The sequence below is a fragment of the Oryza sativa genome, chromosome 8 (genome assembly GCF_034140825.1).
Source record: "Oryza sativa Japonica Group chromosome 8, ASM3414082v1".
Lineage (NCBI taxonomy): Eukaryota > Viridiplantae > Streptophyta > Magnoliopsida > Poales > Poaceae > Oryza > Oryza sativa.
In genome coordinates this window covers 19,205,216-19,225,976 of record NC_089042.1, presented here as the reverse complement: position 1 = coordinate 19,225,976, position 20,761 = coordinate 19,205,216, and the positions used below count along the sequence as shown (strand labels likewise).

General features: G+C 44.6%; 2 protein-coding genes across 6 annotated transcripts; both read right to left on the bottom strand.

The window, feature by feature from the left end:
* Positions 1 to 108: 108 nt before the first annotated feature.
* LOC4345509 (uncharacterized) lies at positions 109 to 4,655 on the bottom strand. Of its 3 annotated transcripts, none has more exons than XM_015792611.3 (3): positions 4,516 to 4,655; positions 3,990 to 4,355; positions 109 to 3,875 (listed from the first exon to the last, which is right to left on the bottom strand). In XM_015792611.3, exons 2-3 carry the CDS (start codon positions 4,333 to 4,335, stop codon positions 343 to 345), a joined length of 3,879 nt encoding a protein of 1,292 aa, XP_015648097.1. In that variant the 5' UTR covers positions 4,336 to 4,355; positions 4,516 to 4,655; the 3' UTR covers positions 109 to 342. The 3 variants fall into 3 exon arrangements, with proteins under 3 accessions (XP_015648097.1, XP_015648096.1, XP_025883407.1); XM_015792610.3 differs by having other exon boundaries at positions 4,464 to 4,601; XM_026027622.2 differs by lacking the exon at positions 4,516 to 4,655 and having other exon boundaries at positions 3,990 to 4,476.
* Positions 4,656 to 13,519: 8,864 nt separating this feature from the next.
* Positions 13,520 to 19,073, bottom strand: LOC4345507 (uncharacterized). Of its 3 annotated transcripts, XM_066303645.1 has the most exons (7): positions 18,737 to 19,073; positions 15,643 to 18,591; positions 15,436 to 15,563; positions 15,272 to 15,346; positions 15,082 to 15,158; positions 13,933 to 14,069; positions 13,520 to 13,832 (listed from the first exon to the last, which is right to left on the bottom strand). In XM_066303645.1, the coding sequence occupies exons 1-2, from the start codon at positions 19,071 to 19,073 to the stop codon at positions 15,791 to 15,793; spliced, it is 3,138 nt and encodes a 1,045-aa protein (XP_066159742.1). In that variant the 3' UTR covers positions 13,520 to 13,832; positions 13,933 to 14,069; positions 15,082 to 15,158; positions 15,272 to 15,346; positions 15,436 to 15,563; positions 15,643 to 15,790. The 3 variants fall into 3 exon arrangements, with proteins under 3 accessions (XP_066159742.1, XP_066159741.1, XP_015648103.2); XM_066303644.1 differs by having other exon boundaries at positions 15,082 to 15,346; XM_015792617.3 differs by lacking the exon at positions 15,082 to 15,158 and having other exon boundaries at positions 15,159 to 15,346.
* Positions 19,074 to 20,761: the final 1,688 nt, after the last annotated feature.

Sequence of the window (20,761 nt, the reverse complement as noted above, 5' to 3'; positions counted from 1 at the left end):
TTTGATTGTGTACCTGCTTTCAACTGCAGTCCTGTCCAGATTCTTGGGATAGTTCAAACACCAAGCCAATTTTATTCAATTCCACATATATTCTGGACTCAGCAACAGTGTCGCAAACGGGCAAGATATATATTACCACAGTACTATGCAAGAATCTGCATTTCGCTGTAGTAGGACAACAGATGTACAGAACCACCACCAACCTTACTGCTTTTTACCACTAACACTCCATGTTATCCATGTATCTACAAAGCTCTCAAATGACAACAAGCAAAACACTAACTTTACAAAGGGTTTTTGTTCAAAGAAATACCAAACCTAGTACTATCAGTCAACCATGCCCTAATAGAGCCTGCCGCAGCACTGTGGAGAACCACAATGGCAATCTTTAACTTTTACTCTGCCATTCAGGTCGCGGACTTCACCTATTTTATAGTTATAGTCATAAGTGAGCTCTTGGAGTGGAGGAATGTTCTCTGCAGCAAAGAACATGATATGGGGCACCCTTTGGTCATCATGATCCCAAAGCACATTTTGTGCATAGAGGTTAGGTGAGCAACTATGGTTGATAAATCTTCCAATATTTCCGTACTCAGACGCATCTATCGTGAAGCACACATCTTCCATGGTCTGAGAGCAACCACCAGAAGAGTTTAGACTAGAAATAGTTGATGGCCTCCCCTTGGAGCAATCCTCATCATCACAATTATGGCTTATATCAAACAAGTATTCATCGTTTGTTCTCTTGTCAGCTTCCTTGTCAGTCAACAGGATACCAACATACTCACATATAAAGCTGCCAGAAGAGATGGACCTTAGGGATCTTACACCCCAACCTTTATTGGCTGTCCTGAAAACTTCCAGGTGGATTTTCATACCCTTCTGACTTACCCTGTTGTGGCATGAAGAATGGCACCTACAGGATGGACCACACTCAAAAATGAGGGGTTTATCATGGACAATTGCACCATTGGAGTTGAATGGGATTTTTCCTCCATTCTTCACAGCACAAAAGCACTTAGTAGAATCTATGCAGCCATCTGAGCAATCGCAACCATGATGCTGAGGATGTCTTTTTGTAAGCCATGACGGGTACTTGATTCTAGAGATGTACTGAAAAGATGTTGGATGGACATTACTAACATCATTGATCACACAGATGGGATCCATTTCTTTCCCTTGAGATATATCAGCTATGCAGAGGCCTGGACGTGAAAGAGACCTTCTCAGCCCTTTAGCTATGTGCAGAGGAAGTTCTGGTTGTCCAGGAATCCTTTGTAATTTGTATTTGAAGATCCTTGAACCTTTTAGTCCTTCTGTCCAGCAATCCACCACAAGGTACAACCCATCATAAGTAAATGTTAGGATTTGTTTAGCTCTTGAATGACTGTTGTCCTCTCTATTTTGACCTTTGAATCCATGAATCACTCGGACAGGTGTCTTTGTCTCGATGCAATTCTTCAAGGCAAGGTTCCCCCTCTCTAGCTTTTGATCCTCATCTTTCTTCTTACCAGCAGGCTTTCCTCCAGAACCAGTGTATATTAGTTCACCTGAGCTTGACAATTCATCAGGATAACCTCCAGAACAAACGATGCTTATTGCAACAAGCACTCCATTATAATCGGTGGTATCAATTCCTCCCTGGTATGGGCGATGGAGACCAACAAGGGCTAGCTCAACTCTGTACATAAATTCGTCACCAACTTCCACTCCATTAACATTTCCCACAGTAGGTCCAGGTTTGGTAAAGCCTGGCAATTTCCTGATGATTTTATCAGCTGCAAGGTCAACTCTTCGAATCTTCAATGAACCCTGTTCGACGGCATGTAAGAGAGCCCTGCATATAAACTGAAACCTCCTGCACAACATCCTGATTTTGCTCCTATCATCAGCATTCCCACTTCCATGTTGCCTATGAAGCTGAACGCATGAGGGAACATTGAGATACACCTCAAGCTTTCCATCATGAACAACTAGTGCCTTCAAAATATCATCATCTTCCAAGCTCAAAGCCTTTTCATCGATAAGGTTGTCCTTGCCCGCCAATCCAGATGTAGAGGCAATCTTCATAGGAATATCTTTACTTTGATCTGGACGTTTTACCTTCAACTTCTTATGACCAAATGAAGCACTATTTGTGGAGAAGGGTCTATGCAGAGTGTTCAATGGAGGCTTATGGCTTGCTCTGACAGGTGGCTTGACTACTTTTCTAGCTGTTGATAGTATCTTACTTCTCATGATACCATCACCAAATACTCCTGTTGCAATATTCATCGATGATTTAGCAGCACCTTTGGGTAAGGTCCCTTTGTATTTGTTCATCACCTTAACATCTTCAGCAGCTGCAGATGCACAAAGCCCCCCCTCATGTCTACCAGTTGTAGACTCGTGTGGGATAACATGGGTGGCAATTTGAGCATCCTGAACACGGTATTCCCCTGTAGTCATCTCAACGTCCTCCAGTTCTTGGTCAATTTGAGCAATGCCACCATGATCTTCAATTGCAAGACTGGGAACTTCCCCTTTCATGCCATGACTCCCCAACACTCTCTTGCCGTGGACAATTTCATTTGAAGGACCACCAAACGAACATTTAGGAGAAGCATCAGGTAAGATAGTTTCACATTTGCCTCCCATTGGCAAGTCATGTTCAGTTTCCTGCGCAGCATCACTGCCCCCTTCTTGCAATGCCTTAATTTGCATCATCTCATCATAAGCGTGACTTGTCAAAACTTCAGTAACAGCAAACGTTACAGGAACAACACCCTCATGTCTTTCACCTGCAGAATCATCAAAAGAATCACAACCAACAACTTTTTGTGACTCTACATCACAGTATGCCTCATCAGCCACCTCACCCTCCTCCAATTCCTGGTACTGTACTGTTCCATCCAAAACACCGACAGCTCCAACAATGTTCGCCGTACACTGGTTAACCGAATGTTTACTGCCATCCGTAGCCATCACCTCCTTTGACACACCCCCACCAACATCAACAGGCATGACTTCCAAACCTGAACCCACCTTACCCTCTTCTCTGCGAGCAAGTGGAGCTGCAGCGTCCCTCCCACACCCAGCAGTGAAGCGGTGCGTCGCAGATACAGTCCTCCTCATGGGAAGCAAATTCACAGCTTGAGCCAACACTTCCCTCTTTCCCAGCAATTCACCATTGTGTGCTCCCTTTCCCCTTGCTGCCCCTTCTGCACCATTCTCTGGTGAACCAACTTTGAAAGCAACCAGATTCTCATCCGAAGCATGTGAAGATTTCATCAAGACCGTGTCCATCACAGCATGATGATGCACATTCGCCATTGAATCACCATTACCCGCAGACGCCACCTTCTCACCCAGAACAGCACGGGCAGGCGCCCCATCCGACGGACGAACACCACCACCACGGCCCCGGCCGCGGCCGAGTGGAACAGCAGAGTCCCTACCGAAATCTGGTGGAAACTGGCGCTTAGCGGACACCACCCTGCGCTTGGGCGGCGGAAGCGGGGCCCGCTTCTCTAGCCCCCTCTTCGTCCCCAACTCACCGCCGCCATTTCTCTTCTCCTTCGCCACCAAGGGGCCAGCAACCCGCTCGCCGCCGTGCGTGGCCAAATCACCGGCGACGGCCACCGCATTTCTCGCCGGCGCCACCACCTCGCGCTCACGCTCCATTCCACCTCCTCTGCCTCCACCACGAGTCGTCCCCTCCAGCACGCGCCCTCGCACTGTACTGGTGCCCTCGCCTCGCCCATCCGCAGCGACGGGACGAGGAGGAACCGCGCCCGGGCGAACGTCACGCTGCGTGCATCGGCTTCTCCATGGCTGCGCCGCGTGGAGCATCATCTCGGAGAGTTCCAGCGTCGGCCCGTCCATCGATCGCCGCCCTACAATCACCACCACCGAACACAAACCGCAACAAATTTAGCCGTTACATAGGCAATCCATACGACGAACCCAAGCAGAGGACGTGATGAACCGAAACAGAGGCGTCCTCCTACCGTCCTCCGCTCGCGCAGCAACCCGCTCCGCGCCGGACGTGGCCGAGCCACCGGCGACGACGGCCACCGCATTCCTCCCGGTCCCCGCCGCGTCCTCGCGCCTCGCTCCGCTTCCACCACGACTCGTCCCCTCCTCCCCGCGCCCCCGCACTCCACCGCTCCCCTCGTCGCCACGCCCACCCGCAGCCGCGGGACGACGAGGAGGAGGGGGAGGAGGACAGCGAGCCGGAAGCGCGGCCGAGCGAGCGTCGTCGCCGCCGCCCCACTCCGCCCCCCATCCGCTTCTCCTCCACGTATGCCGCCGCGCAGCGCTGCTTAACATCTCCCGGAGATCCAGCCCGCTCATCGATCACCGATTCACCGCCCCTGCAAATCACCCACCACCACCACCAAGCACAAAAACCCGAACCAAATTAGCCGTTACGCACACATCCACACGCCAACACCACGAAACCGAAGCAGAAGAACACGAACGACGAGAACAGAGCCGCGCCGAAGTAGTCCCGAGGCGCGCGCGCGCCCTCACCTCCTCGTCCAGAGACCGGCGGCGACGCGGCGAGGCCGAGAGCGCGGCGAGGGGGAGCGAGGCTGCGAGCCTGCGAGGAGTTGGGGGGGTTTTGGGCGAGGAGAGAATCGAGAGAGTGGGTGGGGCCGTGAGGGGTGGAAATGTGGAATGGGAGGAAGGAGGAGCTCGTGACTGATACGGGTAGGGGCCGGGAGGGATGGGTTCGCCCGCCACGTGGCGGCCGGACGCCCCGCACCTGAAAGATTCGGATTGACTCGGGTCGGGTCGGGTCCGAACCTCCGAGTCTCCGACTGGCTCGGTCGCTGTGCACGCAACGCAAGCAAACGAGTGGGGTGAGAAAACGGTTGGGGGTAGGGCCGTCAACGAGCCGAGCCCGAGCGAGCTTACCTATATAGGCTCGAGCTCGGCACCAACTCGAGCCGAGCTCGAGTCGAGCCTGTTTAAACTACAAGCTTAGAAATGGGCTCGAGTTCGGCTCGCTCGAGTCTCGAGCTTTCTCGAGCCTAACTCGTGTGCCCTCAAATAACCAATACAGATGAAAGGAGGCTGCATGCATGCTTGTCGAGTACTACTAGTACTAGTAGCTTTTTCAAGCATAATATGACAACTAGTAGTACTATTAAATAGAGCTGCATGCATGCTAGTAGTACTAATAGGCTAGTGCTGCAGAGTAATGTAGTACTAGTAGGCTAGTGCCTGCACGGTACAGCTCTGCACGCTCTGTGTTTCTATACTGCTTTTCATTGGGAGTAAGAGTAGTACTAGCTGTTGCATTGAAAATTTAAGAACTTGACAGAGGGAAATCTGGGCTCGACGAGCTATTCGAGCTCGGCTCGTCAAGCTCGCAAGCTTGGAGCTAGGCTTGAGTTCGGCTCGAATTGTTGACGAATCGAGCTCGAGCCGAGTCTACAGCGAGCCGAGCTCAAGCAGCTCGCGAGCCTCGAGCTTTTTTGATAGCCCTAGTTGGGGGTCTCAGCAACCTTCGCTTCTCTTTTTATAGGCGGTGACGCTGAGTCGGTGACGCCGCGGTACTAGTACTCCATTACTGTAGTGCATTTACTGGGGGGCGTAAATACAATTTTAGATGGTTGTTATTGCGGCATTGATTCTACTCTACAATGGTGAAACGGCTAGGTGAAGATATTTTCCATAATAAGTTTATAATTATGATTTTCACACGGCTAATCCCATATTATCTACTCCCTCCAATCACAAATATTTTATGTTTAAGATGAGGTTTGGTCAAATTTTAAACTTCAACCATAATTTTAGTATTAGAATACATTTATGACATCGAATAACTTTATGATGTCTTTTTTTACTGTTAAGTTTATGATATTTAATGATAGTTTTAAGGCAAATCTACATACGTGTATTTTTCTTAAAACAAAACATTTAAGAAATTATTAATGGTTAAAGTGTGAGGAACCAGTTAATTAAAAATGGACACAATTATATTTAAAACTCTTGCTAAGTATTTATTTCATTATTTTGCTAAGAAATATAATTATTTTGGACCTACTTGTCATTGACACTCGTGTCAGTCTAGCAAAATTCAGCTATACAACGCATGAGTATAGCTGAATTCAGCTATTTTTTTACCATGAGAGACGGGTCCCACTGATCATTCACATTCTGGTAGACATCAGCCACACCATGCAAGTTACTCCGTAACTATACTTCGTAATCTTTACTCCCCATTAATCATCCAAAACCAACAGCAAACACACAGACTTTGGTGCGCCCCCTGAACGGTGTATGTCGGTTACTCAAACATGTCACTTACCGGTGGGTCCTCCTTGCAGCGCCGCTGATTTATTCATAAGCACTATCCAAAGGACAATCACACAGCAGGAAAGCGTATCTATTTAACAGCTTCGGCTAAGTTTGGTAATATCCATCTCAAAATATAAATATGTTTAGCTAAAAATTTAAACAATTATATATTCATATTTATAATTAAAATTTATTATATTTTAACACGAAGATAGTAATTCTATAAATTATCGCGCCCTTCACATCAATGATCTACACAAGATCATCCACACTTTTTATCTCACCCTTTTCTACTGTACACATCATGCTTAATTGCTCATTCGCTTAGTAGCAGGAGCAGTACGGATCGGGATACTCCGCATTAGAATATTATCTCTTTTTTTAAACTACATTGGAATATTATTGATGCAAGTTATATCATTTGCACAATGGCCCATCCTATCCACCCTCGATTTAAAATGATGGGCTAGATCAGGGATCCGGATCCTCTGCAGTAATGCATAGGTGCACTATTCATGTTAGTAGCACAATAAATCAATGCATCAAACAATGTCGATCCATTAACGAAAATACTGTCAAACATTGATGAGTATTGTAGCATATTTATTGTAGCGCACGATCTAATCCATCTGATCAAACAGTCTCCATTCCCTCTAATGTTGGGTATTGTAGATCAATTCAGAGGATCCTGATTCTTAGATTAGATATTCAGATGCTAAGTAACTATATGATGAGGTACTGGTCCCGATCTTCCAATAGGTAGTGATAACTCTCGATTTGGCGGAAACTTGACACACACGATTCAGCTTTCGATCGACACGATCCGAACCCTGTAATTGTAGCACCACGTCTCCTCTGGTTATCAACCGTGCACTGCCCGGTTGACCTCAAACAATCCGTACATGCGAATCGAAGAACACAAGCAAGAATAAGGTAGATTGCAACTTAATTGCATATGAATGATTAAGCGCTTCAATTTGGAGTTCTACAAACTGAGCAAGCAGCAAAACTGTAATGGCATAAATAATCTAAGCAAAACCCCATTCTAAACTATGATGGCTATTGAATAAATATGATAAGTGATGTCCGAGTTTGCCCTAGGACTCCACCTCCTTGCGCTTAGCCCATGACATAATTATAAGGCTCAAATCAAACTCGGACTGTATAAGGTACGTAACTTGTTTTGCAGACTCCCAACACCTCGATAGGAATTTTGATGTAGGACCAAAACCATCTGAAAAAGTAGATTCCATAAGCTTTCCAACAAGTACTCATGCGCCCCGAGATTCCTTCTAGATCAACAGCTAGGCCCGTTTGAAATGATGTTATCAAGAGACCGAATCCGAATCCAAAACGTGTATAACTTCTTCTTTTGCTTTCTATGGACCAAAAGTGACGTGGTAACATGGGAGTAGACTTAGGGAAGGTCTTGGTTTGGTCCCAATCAGCTTCTTAATTTGATCATCCATGTATTTCTGAAGGTGGGGATGACGTCAAGTCCGCATGGCCCTTATGGGCTGGGCCACACACGTGCTACAATGGCAATGACAATGGGAAGCAAGGCTGTAAGGCGGAGCAAATCCGGAAAGATTGCCTCAATTTGGATTGTTCTCTGCAACTCAGGAACATGAAGTTGAAATCGAACGTAATGTCAAAGAAGTGGCTCGGCGAGGGGCTTTATGCTGATTCAAGGCCGAAGGACAAAGCTCTTCCTCTTCGTGCTTGTCCTAAATAATGATATTCACTGAGGTGTGCTGGCTCTGCTTCAATCCGTTTTCTTGCTCCATGCCAATCGAAGATGAACCATTCACCGAGCCGAGTATGTGCAAGACAAGACACGGCTCTCGCACTCGGTCTCTTTTCCTTTACCCAAGCAAATATCTTTGAAAATGAGAACACGCAAAACTCATAGTGCAATAATGTTTGTTCAAATATATGACACTTAAATCCCACATAGAAAGCATGCACTTGGTTTATGAATATATAAGGTAATCATGGTCATATCCAAGCTAGTAATATCCTCATCACTATAGCTATAGTTGAATCTGCACAACACTATCGACGGGCTATACCCGAGAATGGTATTTGTAGAGTATGGAAGTCATCGGTACCAAGGTATACACGAGATTGTAGTAAGAAGACGGGGACAATGACTTTTATGCTAGTTTGGGTCATCAAGATGAGTAATAACACTACTCCGGTTCATATGTATATCTCTGGAAAAGTACCACACTAGTTACAATCGAAGAGCAAGTTAGCTATTCTAACCCATCAACTAGGATCCGTCGAGTAATTCTCGACGAGATGATGTCCGCACTAGGGCTTATCTTCCTCCTGGCTATCTTTTAGTGTGGCTCTGGCTTGGGCTTGCAATTCAATGCTCTTTCCTCTTGGGAGGGGTATATTTATACGGCTAGATACATTTTTCTCCAAGTAGAACTCGAAGAACCCTGTTAGGATATAGGCAAAGGAAACCTTGCCTCTTCTGGGCCAAACTTTTACGTCTTCTATTCCTGCAAAAGCAGTTTCCTTTCTTACTCGCTTTATATACTTTTTGTATAATATTAGATATGTGTATTTTTGTATGTCATAAACTCATGTATAGGAGGTATGCACTATCTGTAACACCAATACTTACTTCTGGAACAGTAAATTCATCACTATACAACAGTGCTTTTTTCCTAAGGTATTGCTAAACCTGGCCAAATGGGCCGTGCCAAGCCGGGCCGGCCCGAGCACGGCAGTACTGTAGCCGGCCCAGGCCCGGCACGGCACGCCAGCCTGTGGGCCGTGCCGGCACGGCCCGTTATCCCGTGCCGTGTTTGGGCCGATGCCTCAGCCCGTGGGCTGGCACGGCACGGCACGTTTACTGTAGCGTACCGGCACGGCACGGCCCAGGCATGGCACGGCTCACCGGCCCATTTATTTTTCCTACGATTTTCTAATTTTTCCCATATATTTCTCATATTTTTTATTTTTTTCCACATTTTATCCTATTTGTACCATATATTTTATGATATATTTCCTAAATTTTCCTCACATTTATCCTATATTTATCATTTTTTCCTTTATATTATGTTTTTTCTGCCTTTTTTCTTTTTTTCCCCTCAAATTTCAATTTTTATGGGCCACATGTACTAGTGGGCCGGCTACCAGCCCACGTGCCACTACAGTAGCCGTGCCGGCCCGGCACGGCCCAGCACCTTCTTGGGCCGTGCTTGGGCCGTGGCCTTGGCACGTGGGCCGGCACGGCACGGCCCGCTATAGGAGCCGTGCCTAACGGGCCGTGCCCTAGTGGGCCGTGCCGTCGGCGTGCCGTGTCGTGCTGGGCCGGGCCGCCCGTTTGGCCTGCTATAGGTATTGCTGCGCTCACCGTCCACACAAAGTCAATTACTGTTCAAAACAGTCCCTTTCTCTGCGTTACTGCAGAGAAAATGCTATGCATAGGCAAGGGTCACTGACGCCGCTATAATGGTTGGGAGGACATGGGAAGCCGCAACCACTGCCGGTGCCGACGATGTCAAGGGAGGACGAGGGAGCACTGTCGCCGTCACTGTCGAGAGGAGAACATCACCGGCGGCGCCAGTGATGTCAAGGGAGGACGGTGGAGCACCAGCGCTATAATCGTCGAGGGGAGACCACTGCCATCGCCGAGAGAGGAAGCCATAAAGGAAGGAACGATAAGTTGATGAAATCAGATTTCACACAATGGGGAATGGAGATATATACCTTAATACTATCTCCGTTTTAAAACATAGCTATTTCTGGCACAGTAAATATTTACGATATTTTGTATATAAGACCTTTTATTTTGTAAATATTATGAAGTCAACTAGGAAGGTAACCCGCGCATTCGCGCGGGCATATATTATAGTTTGTGTTTCAAACACTGTACAACATTCCAGAATATAAATCGGAAAGAAATTTCGTACAGATGCACATGCATCTTTTTTTTTATTAAAAAAAGGAGTGCTAAAAGGAATCATATATCACTATGTATATATATACTGTAAGAGAATTTAGATTATCCTACAATAAAAAAGAAATATGTTTACCCTAAAATAGATGATAGATTTTAATATACTACTAATGTGATAAGAGTGTCTCTTAGATTTAAATAAAAATCCCTTTATTCTGGTCATATATAAACTGGTTGTTTGTCATCACTACTTACTATCATTGTTTTAAGAGTTAGGTGCACTTTTAATAAATGAAATTGTATTAGTACCACTAAAACAAACGATACATTATTAATACATTAAAAAATTCATCTACACTACATAACCTGTCGTTCATCACTTATTTTTACGTATATGTATAAATAAGCTAAATATACCATATCTACCGAATAATACGATAACACCATTAAAAATAAACATGAATGCCTCTCTAATGTATGAAGTCAGCTGTATCTGCCAACCAAGGCTTCCATATGTAATGCCTTAAAACATACAGGTCTCGCATTGATATAGCCATGCCCCTAAAAACCATCGTAGAGTACAATTTTAATACTTAGTTCACTATTGGTACACTCACAATTGATTATATTTGTAAGTACATCACTTTAGTTACATTGCCTATGATAGCCTTTCATGGACACCACCTTAACTCAACCATGTACATGCCCATGCAAATTTATGATGGCATAGCAGGTATTGCACCCTGCATTGAAGGACAAAGAGGGACAGAAAGAAGGAGGTGATGAAAATAATTTTTTTAAGTTTTGAGTCGATTGTGGTAGAGAATAGATAAAATATGTATATGAAGTTAGTAATAAGTACTTCTCAAATTTTAATGGAATACATACAATATTATGTTTCTCAAATGACTGGGGTTAATCATTCGACACTACTTAAAAAAAACTATAACTAAAGAGACGTACCACCACGAAAATCTGCAAAACACCATATCATTATTTATATTTTGATAAAGATTTATACTTTAGCGCCAAATTTGTTTCCACCATATGTTGCTTATAACTATACGAGACTCATTTACTAATTCTAAGAATGTACTTATTTCACAAACTTATTTACACTAACTAATTTGCTAGAGTGCACTTATAGATGGGTTCAGTGGTGTATAACATTCGTCCATCAATTATACCTGGTATATTAGAATTTCTATCAACTATAAAAAAATATCATAAGTAGTTTGATGCGTATTTTATTGGATTATTCATGTTTTGCCAATACTACTTGGCAAAGAAAATACATAATTCTTGTGATGAATTAAGGGTTGTATTCTAGCAAAACGATTGTCTAAAATCTTATTTATTTATTTTTTTTTCACATCTATCTATCATGTATGCTTCTCACTCCTCAAATAGCAATAAAAAAGTTTTGAAAAATTTCAGATAGTTTTAGAATCTCAATCTCACCCAAAATAAACCTAAAAAGATCCACTTAAAAACCAAAGCTCAATTATGTTGTTTTATTACCACTCGCTAAAATTTAATTTAATTTTCTCATCAATCTATTAATTGTGCTTCTGACACCTCAAATAAGAAAAGTTTTGAAAAATTCCAAATACTTTGAGAATCTCAATTTCTCCCAAAATTAAATAAACCTAAATAGATGTACTTAAAAAACAATTCTAGGTTTTGTTATTTTAATTTTTTACATATGTAGATTCAAATTAACGTTATATATTTGTCAAGTGATATTTGAAACCATAAAATATCATATGAAATTATTTGAAACATTATTATCGCATTAACTATTACATGTTGGTATCATTTGCCATGATATATTTATCACTACAACAAGTTTACGATTAAGTTTAACTGTGCATATCTATGTAGTATTATTTTTAATAAAATCGTAGATTAAAGGTTGTTGACAACAAATTAGTGCTGAACTGATGATTTTATCAATATTTCTTGCCGATACTACTATGTACGTGTGCGTGCTTTCTTTTTATTTTTTTCTTTATCTTTTTTCGATCATATATGGTGTAGGTATTTAAATTTTGTTTTTTTCTTGGGAAGGAGACGATCGTACGACTTAAGCACGCCACTTTTTTTTTACCGGGATAGAGATTAGTAGCATAATCCCTTTTTTTTGAGAAATCCGTCCGTTTCTTTAAAGCTCTAATCCAATGTTTAAAATAACTGGTCCACTAATTTAAGTGAAAATTGAAGGTTGGATGGTTTTCTTTTTTTACTCTAAATTTCTAGGATTTCTCTTATTTTATTAGAGCGTCACATGATAATGTAATGTAGGAGTGTTTGCAGGACATTTAGTAGACTTTTAGTATATAATAGATTTTTATGATTTCTCTAAATTATTAGAGAGCCACGTAGCGGTGTAAAAGCGTTTGTAGAAAGTCTAATGTACTTTTAGTATATAATAGATAGATTTAGAAGATGCTTTGAAAGAATATTGATTGGATATTTATTATAGATCTTAATTTAACTGAATATATTTATATTTGTGAAGTAATATATTTTATCTTTATATTGTAGAAAGTCATATTTTAAATACCGTTGATTTTTATGAATGTATGTTTTTATGTCTTTTTTATGTATATGTGTATTTGTTTTTCTTCTAGCAAAGATTAGGAAAGTTTTGTTTTCAATCATATACGTTTGTACGTACGGAAAGTACAGCAGTGGCATTTGTAACGTACAAACTTATAAGTACGCTTGTATGTTATAAACATGAGGATGTTATTATTTTCTAATAATAGATCTAATCTAATTGTGTAAAATAACGGATCCATCAATTTAAGTGAAAATCAACGGTGAGATTAGATAGTGCCATGTGGCGACTTAGGAGCGTTTGTAGTAGTGCCACGTGGCGGTTTGAGAGCGTTTATAAAATGTTTAATGGACTTTTAGTATATAATAGAAGATAGATAGATAGATACTTGTGTACCATACCTGATATTGTAAGGTATCACCCTTATATCGATGGGATATAAGGGTGAAGACGGAGGAGAAGCCATCCCCGTCGTCGCTGCCAGAAAGGTGGATCTAGTGGCAGAGGCTCCCACGGCGGATATCCACTCTCCCCGGTGGCGATGGCTTCTCGTTGATTTTGTTAATGGATTTTGTCTGCGGATGTTTGTTTTAGTCGTGATTGTGTGCTTGTATTCTTGGATGGGGATCTCATGGATGATTGAGAGCTCGATGCCTCGATGCATTGGCTCGACAGCTGTTTTTTTTCTGAATTTTTGGGACCTCAAAGGTGCCGGTCCTTTCATTTCTCTCATATGTGCCGCCTGCTTGCTAGGTGCCGGTTGAGCACCTATCTAGGTTTTTTTTAGTAGTGGCCACACCTGGCCCAACCGCACAACCTTTCCAAGAACATTTTTGTACGAACTTCCATGCGTGTAAAATCTTCTAGCTTAGCCCAGAAAGTTACATTTCCTGCTGCTGCAGCTCATGCACTGTACGAGCAAGGCCTGATGCTCTCGATCCATCTCGGGCTGATCCGGACCCTCTCCAGGCTTTGCTTCAGCACACGCTCGAACGATGGTTTGAACCCTTCACCGGCGAAGAACTCGGAAAATTCAGTAGCTTTCTCCTCCGTGGTGACCTGATCATGCAGAAAACAAATAGAAACATAAAAGGGAAGGAGTGAATTTAGTGCCTGAGAAGGAAGAGCAATGGAGAGAAAAGGGGGTAACTTCGCTTACCCGAGAAATTGACGAAGTCTGATAGTAGTGAATTTGATGGCCAGGTCTTCAAGACATGAACCGGTTTTCCTGCATCATGCATAGATGGGGACTCATGGTCACAGATATCCAACTTGCTCTGAACTCCAGAATCAGGCCTGTTAAAAATAACAGAACTTATTACTGTAACTTCTTTGATTTGCTCATTCTAAGATGTGCATTATTCAGGTGGCATCTTTTCTGTAAGTGGAAATATGTCGCGTTCATTTTGATATGCTGGATTTCCCTTAAATTGCAGAGCTATTCAGCGTCATGAATGGGGTTGGAGCTTTCATCTCACCGAGGTGATGATCTAATCTCTTTTAGATAATGAAATAACTCAGTCACAACCGCTGCACTGGTAGGTACACAAAGCTCATTAGCATACTCCTATTTGGTGCAACTGCATAAACAGCTTCACTTCATCTGTTAGAACGTTGATTCCCACGTTTTCTATGAAGTACTGTGTTTCTTTTGTTCTGAACTATCACAGAGTTACTTGGGAAAACCTTTTGGATTTGTTCTCTGGTTTTCTAAAAGAGCAGGACTGAATGATAGTAGTATTGAGCAAAACAAATGATTGCACCAGTTTTGGGTAAAGAGACCTAATTATGCAACCAGGGAGGGTAACATACACACAATTGCACTAACTTCGATATTGGCGTGAACGGTAGAAAGGAATTTTGATAATCCAGCTTCCCTATTTCATAATTATTTTGACTATTTTAGTTTCAAACCATAAACTTTAGAGCAATTTTACGGTCCTTAAGGAGGTACAATGAGGTACCAAATTTTACATTATTTTTTTTGTTACCTCATGATACCTCATAGTACCTAGGTACCAAATTTACAATAGAAAAAGTGATACCTCATGGTACCTTCTCAAGGACCATAATTTGATTTGGCATAGCTCTGTGTAAAATCTAAATTTGATTCTCGTATTGATATATACACCTAACATGTATTGGCATTTGGTGGAACTTGAACTTTGAACCCCTCATAACAGTAAAAATATTGAGCATCACAACAGTGCTTATAGTTTTTTCGTTCATAAATATCAGAAATCTGTGCGTTGTTTATCAGATAGCAACATAAATAACCCACTTTAGGTACCCTGAAACTATAGCATACCTTCAATCAGCCCATGCAACTTCTCAAACTTCTAATATACTACCACCATGGACATAAAATGCATCTTGATTCCGTACCTGGCAAGCAAGAGAGAGACTAGACTGGCTTATGTATCCATGGTGTAGAATAGAATCTCATTCCACCATTTACTGTCTTGAATCATCGTTTGTTCAGAAATTTAGAGCTTAACCTCATCACTCATCAGTGACCATGAAGTTTGGTGCCTCAAGAACAATATCCTTAGCTGGGCATGAAGACAATGTACCTACAATAGAAGAAATATTACTTTTCAGGACAACACAACTCATCATAAAATCCCTGCTGTGTCACTTAAGCTAGACAGTCAGAACGCACAGTCCTAAAATGCGTGACTTGACTGACTTCTCCAGTGCTTCAGCAGTTTCTCTGTAGATTTTAAGGAGAGCACCATTACCACCTCTGCTGGAGGTAGTAACAGTCTGCATCATAGAAAGATATGAAGCCTGCAGATCAATACATATATTAGTACACTAGATACCAAAGACGTGACACTATAGCGGTATGTTAAGAAAAAATCTGAACTTTTCTAGTGTCTGGTGGAAGAAGGTTAGTTTTGCTGTCTTTTAAGAAGATATGGAACCGCCTAACTCCCTCATTTATAGTCTCTTCATGTCCGAGTTCGACAAGGGCAATCAAGAGCAATGATCTAAGCACTACATCAAGATGGTTCTCACCATCCTTGGGATCCCAGCCTAGTGTTCTGATATTTAGCTATGTGCAGAGGAAGTTTTGGTTGTCCAGGAATCTTTTGTAATTTGTATTTCAAGACCCTTGAACCTTTTAGACCTTCTCTCCAGCAATCCAACACAAGATACAACCCATCATAAGTAAATGTTAAGATTTGTTTAGCTCTTGAATGACTGACGTCCTCTCTATTTTGACCTTTGAATCCATGAATCACTCGGACAGGTGTCTTTGTCTTGATGCAATTTTTCAAGGCAAGGTTCCCCCTCCCTAGCTTTTGATCCTCGTGTTTCTCCTTACCAGCAGGCTTTCCTCCAGAACCAGTATATATCAGTTCACCTGAGCTTGACAATTCATCGGGATAACCTCCAGAAGCAACGATGCTTATTGCAACAAGCACTCCATTATGATCGGTGGTATCAATTCCTCCCTGGTATGGGCGATGAAGACCAACAAGAGCTAGCTCAACTCTGTACAGAAATTCGTCACCGACTTCGACTCCACGAACATTTCCCACAGTAGGTCCATGTTTAGTAAAGCCCGGCAATTTCCTGATGATTTTATCAGCTTCAAGGTCAATTCGTCGAACCATCAATGAGCCTTGTTCAACAGCATGTAGAAGAGCGTTGCATATAAATTGAAACCTCCTGCATAGCATCCTGATTTTGCTCCTATCATTGCCATTCTCACTTCCATGTTGCCTGTGACGCTCAACGCATGAGGGAACATTGAGATACAACTCTAGCTTTCCATTATGAACAGCTAGTGCCTTCAAAATATCATCATCTTCCAAGCTCAAAGCCTTTTCATTGATAAGGTTGTCCTTGCCCGCCAATCCAGATGTAGAGACAATCTTCATAGGAATACCTTTACTTTCATGCGGGCTTTTCACCTTCACCTTCTTCTTAGGACCAAATGATGCACTATTTGTTACAACAGACTCCTCTTTTCCCATGGAGAAGGGTATATGCAGAGTATTCAGTGGTGGCTTGACTGCTTTTCTAGCTGTCAATAGTAACTTAGTTCTCATGATACCATCACGAAATACTTCTGTTGGAACATTCATGGATGATTTTTTCATCCCATCTTTTTCACACTCCCTCTTAGCCTTGAAGTGTTCTTTGGAAGGACCTTCAGCCCAAGGTTCAGCCGCAGCTTTGGATTTGGTCCCTTTGCATTTATTCATCACCTTAACAACGTCAGCAGCTGCAGATGCATATATCGTCTCCTCATGCTGTGATGTGTTTCCGTTCTTCACACTAGAAAAATGCCTAATAGAAACTTCTGGAGCAGTATTTGCTGAAACAGCTGCCTCATGTCTACTAATTGTAGACTCATGTGGGTTAACAGTGGTAGCAACTTGAGCCTCCTGAATATGGTCCCCTGTAGTTAACTCAACCTCCACCAGTTCTTGGTCATGAGCAATGCTGCCATGATCTTCCATTGCAAGACTAGGAACTTCCCTTTTAATGCCATCACTCCCCAACACTCTCTTGCCGTGGACAATTTCATTGAAAGGACCACCAATTGAACATTTACCACCCATTGACAAGTGTTTTTCAGTTGCCTCCGCAGCATAACTACACCCTTCCATCTCATCAGAACCACACCTTGTCAAAACTTCAGTAACAGCAGAAGTTACAGGAACAGCACTTTCAAGTTTTTCTCCATGACCAGCAACTTTTTGTGACTCCACATCACAGCATGCCTCAGCAGCTACCTCACCCTCCTCCAATTCCTGGCACTTTACTGTTCCGACAATGTTCGAGGCACACTGGTTAACCGAATTATTACGGCCATCCGTAGTCACCACCTCCTTTGACACACCCCAACCAGCATCAACAGGCATGGCTTCCAAACTTGAACCTACCTTACTCTCTTCTCTGTGAGCAAGTGGAGCCACAGCGTCCCTCCCACACCCAGGAGGGAAGCGGCGCGTCGCAGATACAATCCTCCTCTTGGGAAGCAAATTCGCGGCTTGAGCCAACACTTCCTTCCTTCCCAGCAATTCACCGCCGTGTCCTCCCTTTCCCCTCGCTGACCCTTCTGCGCCATTTTCCAGTGAACCAACTTTGCGAGCGACCTGATTCTCATCCGAAACATGTGAAGATTTCATCAAGACCGTGTCCATCATAGCATGATGATGATGATGCGCATTCGCCATTGAATCGCCACCATCTACAGACGCCACCTTCTCCACCACACCCGGAACAGCAGAATCATCTTTGCTGCCAGCGAGAGGAGCAGCGGTTGCCTCATCCAACAGACGAACACCACCATCACAACCGCGGCCGCGGGCGACTGGAGCAGCAGCGTCCCTTCCGCAACCTGGGGGAAACTGGCGAATAGCGGACACCGCCCTCCGCTTGGGCGGCGGCGGCGGCGGCGGCGAACGCGCGGCCCGCTCCTCCAATCCTCTCTTGGTCCCCAACTCGCCGCCATGTCTCTTCTCCTCTCTCGCCACCACCTGGCCAGCATCCCGCTCGACGCCGCGCGTGGCCAAACCACCGGCGACGGCCACCGCATTTCTCGCCGGCACCGCGTCCGCTGTTCTCACCGGCGCCACCACCGCGCCCTCGCCTTCCGCTCCACCATGAGTCGTTCCCTTCTCCCCGCGCCCCCGCACTCTACTGGTCCCCTCGCCTCGCCAACCCGCAGCGACGTCGGGACGACGACGACGAGGAGGAGGAGAGCGAGCCGGGCGAGCGTCGCCGCCCCACTCCGCCCATCCGCTTCGCCGCGGCTGCCACCGCGCGCCGCTGCTCAACATCTCCCAGCGATCCAGCCCTGCAATCACCACCACCACCAAGCACAAAAACCGAACCAAATTAGCCGTTACACATCCACACGCCAACACGGCGAGCCCAAGCAGAGAACAAACAGAGGCGCGGCGCGGCGCGGCCGGCGGACCGGCCGAAGCGTACGCCCTCACCTCCTCCTCGTCCAGGCACCGGCGGCCACGGCGGCGAGGCCGAGGCGGCGAGAAGAGAGCGCGCGGCGAGCAAGCAGCTGGGGTTTCTGGGCAACGCCCCACTTTTCTCCCCTTCTCGTGATTGATACGGCGAGGCCACGTGGCGGCCGTACGCGAGGCCAGCCGCAGCCGCACCGGAAGGCTTGACTCGCTTGACTCGGGTCCGAGCCCGGCGACAGGCGACAGCTGGTTCGGCTCGGTGGCGGTGCACGCGCACGCAGCTCGAACGGAGGCTGGGTCGCAGCGCGGCGCGGGTGGCGTGAGCCAACGGTTTCTTGCAACCGCGTTGTTGACGCATGAGTAATTTTTAAGAACCCCGCTATGCATCCGATGTTCTTTGTCACATCATAATAATTATTAAGACCGGACCGGTCATTAAACCAGCGATGCTCTCAATTCAATGATTTATTGGTTCAACTGGTTAAAGTGTTGAACCACTGGTTTGAAGCGGTTCAATCTAATGTAAATATATTGTTTATCCCTTCAAAACACAAGGTATATCGTAATCTAGTGGTTGGTTGGTTTACTTTTATACATGAGGTCCTGGGATCGAATCCCACCCTTTTCCCTCTCCAGCTGCGAAGGTGACCACGCACAATGCAGATCGGGCGGCCCAACCGGTATATACCAGGCTGATTGCACAACCGGTCTTTTAGCTGGACTAGACCGGCGTACGACTAAACGGCAAAACAGCAAATGCATAACGGCGTGACATTTCGGATGTATGTGTAGCATTTTCGAATTTTTAACTATGTTAGAAAAGTACTCGTGCGTTATAACGGGATGTAAGTGTTTGGAGTTAAAAAGGAACCGGTTTCGGTTTTTTCCGATCCAACCGCCGGTCCGGTCGGTTCCAATAACTAGGTGTCCCACCGGCGTACGACTAAATGGTAAAACAGCAAATGCACAACGGCGTGACATTTCGGATGTACGTGTAGCATTTTCGAATTTTTAACTGTGTTAGAAAAGTACTCGTGCGTGTAAGTGTTTGTAGTTAAAAAGGAACCGTTGTCGATAATTTTCTGATCGAGCCGTTAGTGTTCATGGCAGAATTAGACGACAACATGCTTAAATTGAAGTGTTATTTGAGGAATTATTAAAAACTACGACACGTTTTTTGAGTGGAAAGCTTTGAAATATAACTATACTATAATACAATATAATTTATATGTAAATATATTATAAAATATGTAACTTTATACTCTATATTTATATAATGTTACACCGTTGTTATATGTTGTAATTACAATTGAAAGTTCGCGATGATTTTTTTTGGCAATTATCTTATTTAAATCAGATAAGTCGCGGAATATTTTTTAGGGAAAAATATGTATTTAAGCTTAGTCTGATTTTTATTATCGTAGATTACCTTATATTTTGTTTAGAGTAAATTGCACCCACGGTACAACAACTTGGCAGGTAGGGGTGGACAAAAAACTTAGGCTCGTGAGCTTGGCTCGGCTCGAAGACTAAACGAGCCGAGCCCGAGCTCCCTCCACAGCTTGTTTGCAAATCGAGCCGAGCCCGAGCTAGCTCACGAGCCGCTCGGTAGGCTCGTCAAGCCTGTGAAAAACATGACCTAGCCTAGCCCATTAACAAGTTGTCTCAGTCTGGCCCATAAAAAACAACAGAGAACCCTACCCTAACTGCTCCGTCCGACCCTCCCCATTCCCCATCCCACGCAGGTGCAGGCACGCCGCCGCACGCACGCACGACCGGCGTCACTAGCGAGAGGAGTTGCCGGCCGCCACCTTCGGCTCCATCCCATGCGCCGCCACCCATCGGCTTGCCGCCTTCCTCCCCCGTCCCCAGTCGCTCCTCTGTGCCGCCGGCTCGCCGCTTCCCTCCCTGCGCCGCCTCCTTCCCCTGTGCGGCTGCGTGGCTCCGGCCTCCCTCACCAGCGGCGCTCGACGCTCCCCGCGCCACCACGGCGCCGCTTCCCTCCCCCATCCCCAGTCACCCCTATGTGCCGCCGGTTCGCTGCCT